The 9,687-nt window shown below is 36.6% G+C and overlaps 1 protein-coding gene across 1 annotated transcript in view; it reads right to left on the bottom strand.

Moving 5' to 3' along the window:
- Nucleotides 1–1,960: 1,960 nt before the first annotated feature.
- LOC107092871 (desumoylating isopeptidase 1-like) overlaps nt 1,961–9,687 on the bottom strand; it is an 11,357-nt gene continuing 3,630 nt past the window's right edge. Inside the window, exons 4-6 of the mRNA XM_015387559.1 lie at nt 8,562–8,671; nt 7,277–7,399; nt 1,961–3,289 (exon numbers count right to left, since the gene is read on the bottom strand). Of these exons, the coding sequence (XP_015243045.1) occupies nt 3,208–3,289; nt 7,277–7,399; nt 8,562–8,671 (315 nt within the window). The 3' untranslated portion in view covers nt 1,961–3,207. The remainder of the gene's footprint in view (nt 3,290–7,276; nt 7,400–8,561; nt 8,672–9,687) is intronic.

The raw sequence follows: 9,687 nt of genomic DNA, 5'->3' as shown, positions 1-9,687 counted from the left end.
TAAATCGTTTGTCATCTTCTTTTGCGAAGCATTTTAATGCAACGATAATCAAATTTAATGAATTGTAATGCCAATTAAGGGCTTAATTAAAAAAATTATCATTTAATGGCTTTTAATGATTTTTAATGACCCGCGGAAACCCTGTAGTAATAGGCTGTAAAATGGAAAAAAAAAAATTATAATTTAAAATAAATGTATTTGCATCTCGCTCAGTAGCTACTTTTACATTTTTGCATGTTCTGTTCTCAAAGGAAGATTATTTCTGGCACAAATCTGTTAAATGGTTTAAAAAGCAGAGATTTTAAAGAATCATTTGACATTTTGACATTAGGTTTTGTGTTGCTTTATTTAGTAGTGTGAACTTATTTTCCTTAAAGGAAAAGTCCTGTCATATTCGGAATACAAGCTTCTTAAGGTACTTAAAATATTAAATTATTACATACTGTTTAATAAATGATCAGTGTTTTTAATTAAGAGTAATTTTCCTTTGAATGTGCTTTACTGGAGGCATCCATGTTTGTCAAAGAACACTACTGCCAGCTACTGGTTTGTGACGTCACGGTGCTGTATCGGCTGTTGATCAAGTGCTGTAAGTGCGATGCGCTCCGCCGCTCAAAGTTGCACCAGGCGCTCCATTCAAAATCCACTCTGTGCTCACCTTAATTTTCCTGCTGCTCCTGCGAAATGGCTCCACTCTCGCTCAAATATTCAGAAGGCCTTTTCTGACATTTTTCCTTTGTGTAATTCTGCCAGAGCTCTGGGACACACAGCGTTTGATTTAATGATGTGATCGCTACATGAGTATTGTCTTATTTAACTGGCTGTTAAATTATCACAGCCAGTCACTTTGCATCCGATTGCAAATGAGATAATTGCGTATAATGCATTTTTGCGATCCATTTTCAAAAACAGGCTCTAACCACAACAATCACTTTATGTATATAATCCAACATTGTTAATTGACGTTGTGAATGCATCAGAGGGAAATCCTCGCTCCGTCATTTGAATTGAAAACAGTTCTGCGCTTCACCATATTTCTTTCGCTACATGCTCTGGTCACAACGCGCTATTATCCAAGTCATCTTGAAAACATTCTTCTTCCAAATGTTGGCTACATATTACGGGTTTTTTCTCTGGCCAGAAGTTCGATGGCAAATCCTCCCTCTTCAAGTTGGCGATCCAATGACCAACCCGTCCGTGGAGGATCAGGAATCAGAAAGGTGGAATAACTCTTTTTCACTTTTATCCGATGTATTCCAGCATCCAGCTGCCATGCACGTGGGCATTGTCAGTTTCACTATAGCTCTGGTGAATTTCAATGGTGAAGTCCTCTGGAAATCTTCAATAATTGTTGTTGATTGCAGATGTGTCTAGTAGTTCCCATTGATTTAGCTTGTAAAGCGGGGAGAATGGCGCTAGGCTTACCGCACCGTGACGTCACTGCTGGAAGATGGCAGGAGGGAGGTGGTACTATATCTGTGAAAAAATGGCCGCACTCAGACTCAAAAATTGTTTTTTTTTTACAGATTAACGCTCAATTCATTAAATCACTGCAAACGTATTCGTTTTAGGTAAAAAAATAATGATCCATTGATTATTCCTTGCTGACCAGACTTTAACTTTAATGGGAGGGTTTGTAAGCTTTCAAGCACAACTGTACATAAAAATACTATAAATATTGATACATTTGAAAGATTAAAAATATGTTACAAATATATTTAAATTAGTCTCTTCTACCCTAAATAGTTTTTATAGTTTTCTTCTATATCTCATTACTTATTACTACTTTTACCTAAATCCAGTTTTTGAGTACAAAAAAAAGCAAAGGTTTAATTTGATAGATTATGACTCTCTGGCACCATCGTGTGGTTGGTGTTGATATGTCATCTATTGAAATAAAATCTTTACTCCAAATCTCATAAAAATAAAAGGTAGACAGACTTTTTTTAAACAGAAAGACTTTAATATTTCAGAATTAGGTCAGCATTTTCAGACATTTGACAAAACTCTTTTTGTAAAAGTTATACTTCAACATTTTAGATTTCACTCAGAAAACTCCATAACAACAACAGTTTAAATAAGATAAGACGGATGAAATTAAAGAGAGTTTATTTTTTTGCCTTTGAGGCCTTTAATATTCAAGAAACAAAATACATTAATACATTTGAGTTGAACCCAACACCATTAATAAGGCCTCTTGTTTTGTTTTTACAAATACCTGGTTCTGATGGTGAATAAATAATAATCTGGTCCAACAAAAAAAAAACACAATTAGGAAAGGAGAGGTATGTCATGTGATTGGTCCGGGGTTTTTAAACAAAAATATCCTATGTTTACAAAGCATTAAAGTGCTTTATAATCAATGTTTGGCATGACAAATAGAGAATACCTTTAAAACTGATTTTACAAAAGATGGTTTTCTAGGCAGTGCTATAAAAGGCCATATAAACCTTGGTGGAATATTTGACTTTAAGCTGCAGGAATTAAACGAAAATAAAAATTAAAACCTACTACTAAAACACAAACTGTGCGTATAGACTCCATTCAAAATGATCCTTTCCTGTGATTTAAAAATTAAAGGGACACATGAAGCTGAATAGATATTCAAAAATCCTGATTAAAAATAAAGCTTTTCAAAAACTCACAGAGGTCCTGGTATTCTGCAGCTGATCCAAAACTAATGCTAAACAGAGAAGCTTGTAGGGAGACACTGGGGCATCTAAAAAAAAAAGGATAATTTCTAAATCTGTGCTGTAAAACCTGTCAGCCATTAGAGAAAGGTCGTTAGAGTTAAGGCCAGCGTTTCAGAAGAAGAAAAGCTTTTTAAAGCAAGGATTCAAAATTCCTACTTAAGTTTATTATATGGAAAAATATTTTGTTTTTTCATGTATAAATCAAGCAGTTTATTAGAATCTTAAATCTCTTCAATTGTATCCAATTATGTGTTAAAACGTACAAAGCACCTTTAGGGAAGCACAGCAATGCTTAATGTAGTTGATCAAGTCTTTAAAGGGAGAATTTTTAGCTATTCTGTGCAGATTTAGTCTGAATTTAGGTTGAACTCAGTTTCTTGAGTTTGTTGCTTTGCCTTCCAGTAAGTTTGCAGCAGGCAGTTTAAGGTGCAGAAAGACAGAGAGCCCTGATGATAGCAGGTTAGCATGACTGCTAGCACAGCCAGCTGCTGGGACGAATGTTATAAAGCTCCATTTATCGCTGTCCAGTGAAGTTGGTTCCTCCAGGATTGATGGACATGGAGTCCAACAGCGGGCGGAGCGCCTGGCCAAACGGCCTGCAGAAGGAAGCAGAGCATTAAAGTTAGACAAAGTCTAAAGCCATCCCAACCGTCCTTCACTGATAGAAATGTGCAACTCCTTTATAGAAGAAAAACAGTCGCAATGAAATCGGCCTTATTTTGTACACCGAATCTTAAAGACGGAATTCTTGTCCAAACCGAATTTACTGATTTTTACATTTTATTTAATTTTTCTCAGAATTCTGACTTTAATCTCAGAATTCTGACTTTTTTTCTCAGAATCCTGACTTTTATCTCAAAATTCTGAGAAAAAAGTCAGAATTCTTAGATTAAAGTCAGAATTATGAGGAAAAAAGTCACAATTCTGAGAGTAAAGTCACAATTCTGAGATTAAAGTCACAATTCTGAGAAAAAAGTCACAATTCTGAGAAAAAAGTCACAATTCTGAGAAAAAAGTCACAATTCTGAGAAAAAAGTTAGAATTCTGAGATTAAAATCTGAATTCTGAGAAAAAAAGTCTGAATTCTGACTTTTTTCCCCATACTAAACTGATTTAGTGGAGAACAAAGCTATGCCCAACTGTTGTGTCGCGTGACCAAAATGAGCTCATTTCATTGGCTAGAAGCGGCTCCACTCCAGCGTCGATTGCTTTGACTCGAGGTCACCAAAAGGTCAACACATTTGCAGTCGAATTTTTTTGCAGCTGAATTTTTGTGCAACCAAAATTTTTTCCAGGCAAATTTTTCCAGATAAAATTTCAGTGCAAGGAATTCAATGTGTTATCAAAAATTCAGTGTTTAAAATTCAGTGTACAAAAAACTAATTAATCCCAATAAAACTAAAAACGAATTAATCCCAATAAAAATGTGTAAAAGTTTGCAGCGTGTGACCGTGTTTGATGAGCACCGTAGGCTGGAAATAATCAGATAATATAATATAATGATAATGTTGTGACATAAATGTTGCCTTTTTCTGTCCCATTTTGCCAATAGAGATCTAGGAATCGATTAGAGCTGCAACTGATAATTATTTTGCAAATCAATTCATCTGTTGATTTATTTATTTTTTATTAATAATTGGATAGCTAGAGTAAAGAAATTAAAGCAGGTGAAGCTAAAACTTTTCCACTTGAGGAGTTCTGGATAGAGCATAATGAGAGATGAAACTATTTTTTTAATCTTATAATTTTGATATAATTCCTGCTTTAATTGGGTCGCTCTGTCAGCTAAAGCCATGTTTTACAGTTTCTATACTAATACTTAATGATTAATCCGTTACTAAATTATCTGGTGTTTATTTCAATAATAAATTAATCACGATTAATCCGATTTATTGTTTTAGCGCCAGAATCAATATCTCACAGCTAGCTGATAGCTTTGCTTTCACAAGCAGACCTTTATGACGGTTGCCTTAAGGTTCTGCTTCATACTTATAAAACTTTGTTGAAAATAATTTAGGGAGTAAATCGTATACAAAGGACAGAGAGACAGAAAAGGAGGTAAGAAAGTCAGAGGGGATAAGAACTTAGGAGAGAGAGACACAGGAAAGATTGCATGAAAAGAGAGAAAATAAAACAAAACAGCAAAAATAGGCGCAGAAAATGAACAGTTAGTCCTAGATGAAAGGTACAGAAAACAGAGAACATAACAGCAAAAAGAAGATTACAGACAAGCAAAGTAAAAAACAAAAAAGCTTGAAGATTAGCAGGTTTCCTAGGGTATATATCTTTAGCTGCAGCTTAGTATCTAGTATTGTTGTAACCAAACTCCTGTGTTAAGTATGCATGGACATGCTCATGTATAAAGGATTTACAAAGCTTCTACAGAAGGAAAGTTTGCTTAACAGAAGGTGCGGAGGGCCCAAGACTCGCCCTACAGTACAGGGCCCAGAACAGAAAAGAGGCGATACAAGCCTCAGATATCCAGAGACCCCCAGATCACTTGGACAAAAGGAGGGCAGGCACACACCAGAGAAAAGCAGACGAGAGCACCTGGAGCCCGACCCCTGAGGGGCCATAATGCCTCACAAACACAACATGTTAGACATGGTTACCCTGGAATATGGAAGTCAAAACTACAGTGGCGCAGGACTTCAAACTGTATAAATGCATGATTTCACAGCAAATTCAAAAGGTCCTAACTCAGAAATGAGAGTAAGAAATAAAACACCAAAAAAATGGTGCAAAGGAGAAAAGCAGCAGTCAAAGAAAATAGAGGGCAGCAGAGTGTAAACATGCTGCAAACACATAAAGGAGGCTAACACACAAAATCACAGAAAGGAAAATGCTGCAAGTAGCAAAAGAAAAGCTGTAAAGTATTAACTGTAACTGTAGTAGAAGTTCTCCAGAACACTAGGGGGAGACGATCATCAGATCGTATAGGACCGGAACCTGCAACATGAGGCTAGGAGAAAATAAATGTTTAAAAAAAGATTTGATGGAAAGGAAAACATTTCTTTTATCTCTTCCTCCAGATGTCGTCCAGATGGCCTTGTCGCTACCCGATCCGTACCGGTAGCACGATCCGTACCATCAGCTCATTTGCGCCTGCGCGAACAGAATAACTTCTGGGTCGCCAAAAAATAATGTAATTACGGTACTGAAAAAACTTTATTTATATCCTTAAATAATTAAAGAATACTAAACTACATCGTAAAGACAATATTGAAGACTTTTCTGGAAGAAATGGATGCTTTTTAAATTCAATCCATTGTATTGCTTGACGTCATTTTTCTGGAATAAAAATCCAAATTTTGAGGAAATGTTCCCTTATCAATGAAAAACTGCAGGTCACGAAAGGTAGCAAATGAATCCATTGTGGGATCAGTACTGCTGGAGTGCATAGTTAAGTACAGAGTAAATCAAATATTTAAACAAATTTAAATATATACGCTGTGTGACGTATATTTGCGCATGCTCAGAGCAGTCAAAGTAACTATCACAAGGCGATTGAACTTTTTTATGTATTTCTGTTTTTTTATTTTTAGAAAATGCAATATTGACGAAAATACAAAGATATACAAAAAGAAACCCATGCCTCTAAAAAATACAAAAGAATAAAAAAGTAAGAAAAAGGAAATATTTCCACCGGAAGTTATTCTGTTTGCGCACGCGCAAATGAGCTGATGGTACGGATTGTGCTTCCGGTACGGATCGGGTAATGACAGGCCTTTTTTAAGGGTCTGGTTCTTTTAGATTTATTTTTAGTAATGTGTATTTTCTGGTCCAACAAGTTGATGATCAGCTCCCCCTACTGGTATGGAGTCATTTTAAATGATTCCTCAGGCCAATATACAGAGGTTGACACTATCAATGCTATCAGCGGGGCTCCCCTCTTCAAATACCGACTATGTAAGTTGGGAGAAGCCATGCCGTCGTTGGCTGGGTCATCTAACCTGGAATAACGTGGCGCTTTACGACCACAGGCTCTTATGTCCTCATGGAGCTCAGCTTTAGCTCTACTATTTTTCCGCCTGCTTGCGTACTGGTCATGGCTGAGGCAAGGAAAAACTTTAAACCTTCTCGTCAAATGTAAAACCGATTCTTTTCTCAACTTTATTATTAGACTGGTAAGTTCAAACTTTGCTCCTAGTATACAGTCAGATGTCTTTGTTATCATGTTAAATGTTTAGTAGAAGTAAAATTAGGGCAGTAACAGGTCTAGCGCCCCTAGTGGCTAAAAGCTGAACAATGTGCTTTTAACTGTTGTTTTTTTTCTCCTTGCATACGTTTTCTATGTTAGTCTGATTTTTGTGGGGGGGTTTTGTCTTTTTTTTTTTTTTTTTTTTACTAGTCTGATGTTTGTTAGTCAAATCTTTTTTTTTTCTCTCCTTTCTTTTTTAAGTTTTGTGTTTCCTGGTCTCTCTTCTGCGTTTGCTACTCTTGTTTTTTGTGTTTTCTTGTTTCATTTTTTTGGTGTCTGTTACTATATTTTTTGAGTTTGCAGAACCTTTTGAGTTTGCTGAGAAATAATTCCCTCACACAGTGTTTGCGGCCGTCAGTACAAAACAGTTCCTTCGACTTACGTGGCGAGTATTTCCGATGGCAGGTCTGTAATGTAGGAAGGGATCTTTCTGCCTGTGAGGAACTGTGCCACATCGTTGCTGAAGGTGTTGCAGTTGTGCTCAAACACGTGATAGCTGTCCGCTCTTTGGACCAAAAAAATGAAGGAAAGGAAGATAAAAGATTTTAAAGAAATAAGTTTCACATTTCAATTTTGCTTAATTTACCTAAGCAATGTTTTCGTGGTTTATTAACAAAATAACAACAAGAACACATTTCCAACTAAAACACAAATCTTTTAGTAGTTTTAGAGTGTATAGACTGGCTCTAAACGGTGCACCCAGACTATAATCAATCATTTTAAACCTTTTCGCTTACAATGCAACACATCCTGTACAATTCCAATAAAAGAATAACCTTTATTCACCTTTAAAAATAACCTTAATACCTCTTTTAGGAAATGTGCAGCTCTTTATGCTTCTTTCGTGACATCCGATCAAATCAGCACCCCTGGTATGGGGTTGGTAACATCAGCCAGCAGATTGAATGGACGCCTCGGACTAAGATGTCAATAAAATTTTATTTTTTTCTGTCATTAACCAGTTTTTACTGAATTGGAACTATGATTACACTCACTCTGAATAAATCCCTTTTTACATTCAGCTTTTAAGGGGAAACCTGCAGATTTGGGGTTAAAAATGTATGATTATGGAGCGATTCATGAGCTCTTCCACCTTGTATTATATGTAAAAAACAAAACAAAGTGACCTCAGAGCAAGATTTTTTATGAATGGTAAGGTTTGTTGAGCCAAACATACTAGAGATACACTGATAGATCAGTCGGTTGATATTTGTGGGTTTTGCATCAGCCAATGTGTGCATGTTTTCGCCGATCATTGATGCATTCAGCAGCCATGCATTGAGATTTTGTGAAGTGCAGCCGTTCCTGCTCCCTCCATCTGCTATCCTTTAATGTTTTGTCTGATTTGTTAATAAATCTGGTTTTCGTATCATTGTGTCATTTTTGAATCATGAAAATAGGGATAAGAAAAAGGAATATCGGCTTCATAAATGAGCCCGAATTTCTTTTTTAAAGAATCGGCATCATCGGTTAGACTGATGTATAAAGACTTCCAGCTCAGTTTAATACAAACAGCTTAATTTTAGGTTAATTGGATTAAATGAACAGATTAAAAGGTGTACACTGAGGAAGTAGCTGCGACTAAAGATTAATTAAATGGTGTCCAGACAGGTTATTTGTTAAAGTTTTCCCTTAGATGGCCACTGTTTGTCCTGTGAAGTTTTTACCTGAATGTTGACTCAGCCAGTGAATCCAGATATTCCGTAAATAGATCTTCATTCACCTCAGTGGAGCCCAGGTCTACCACTGCTTCCGGGTCACCCAGTATGGTACCAGACTGAGAAGAACAATAGTTTAGATTTTAATGAACGCGATGCAAGAAAATAAACAGCAGTGATGAGTCCAACACCGATGCATCGGTGCGCATGTTGTTTCAAGAAAGTCATGTGACCGATACAGGAGGCGTTTCTAACTGACTGACTGACTGATGCATCTGCTAAAAAAAAAAAATCTCATCTTTTGCGGTTTATCATTAAAAGGATCAAGAATTTTGGAGCAGCCTAAAAGGCACAGGAACGTTTCAACCATTGTATTTTTATTTTCAAGCTATGACTCAACTAATCTAAATTTCAGTTAATTTCAAATTGACTCTTAGTTTATTTACCGTTTTTATTGTACTTGTTGTTTTAAAAATATAAATTAAAATCCTAGTCCACAAGCATCCTCATTCAAATTTCCCCCTAAATTTTGACGTTATGATATATGTTCACATTGTTTATTTGCTGCATCTAAAAATGTCAAAGATATTTTAAGTTTAAACATAGATATTAAATAATACAATATAATCAGTACTAAAGTTTAGGGGGTATAAAGGGGGGTGGCATCCCCCTTCTCAAATGACCACTCCCCCCCATACCATCCCCTGTGATATTTTATTACTGAATGTGTAAAATTTCTATGATACATTAACAGTAATGGCCGTTATATTCCCGTTTCAAATGGTGGCGGGACGTGGGCTTACGAGTAACCTGAGCAAAATGAATTAAATGAAAGAAGTGTCCTACCATGACTATGAGGCTGATCCCTGTGGGAAATTTCTCCCTAACTCTGTAGGGGCAGTGACAGCCATGCTAACTCTGTAGAGGCAGTGACAGCCATGCTAACTCTGTAGAGGCAGTGATAGCCATGCTAACTCTGTAGAGGCAGTGCTAGCCATGCTAACTCTGTAGAGGCAGTGCTAGCCATGCTAACTCTGTAGGGGCAGTGCTAGCCATGCTAACTCTGTAGGGGCAGTGCTAGCCATGCTAACTCTGTAGGGGCAGTGCTAGCCATGCTTACTCTGTAGGGGCAGTG

This window comes from Cyprinodon variegatus, unplaced genomic scaffold, assembly GCF_000732505.1.
Source record: "Cyprinodon variegatus isolate N-32 unplaced genomic scaffold, C_variegatus-1.0 Scaffold398, whole genome shotgun sequence".
Classification (NCBI taxonomy): Eukaryota; Metazoa; Chordata; class Actinopteri; order Cyprinodontiformes; family Cyprinodontidae; genus Cyprinodon; species Cyprinodon variegatus.
This window is presented reverse-complemented; position numbering and strand designations above follow the sequence as displayed.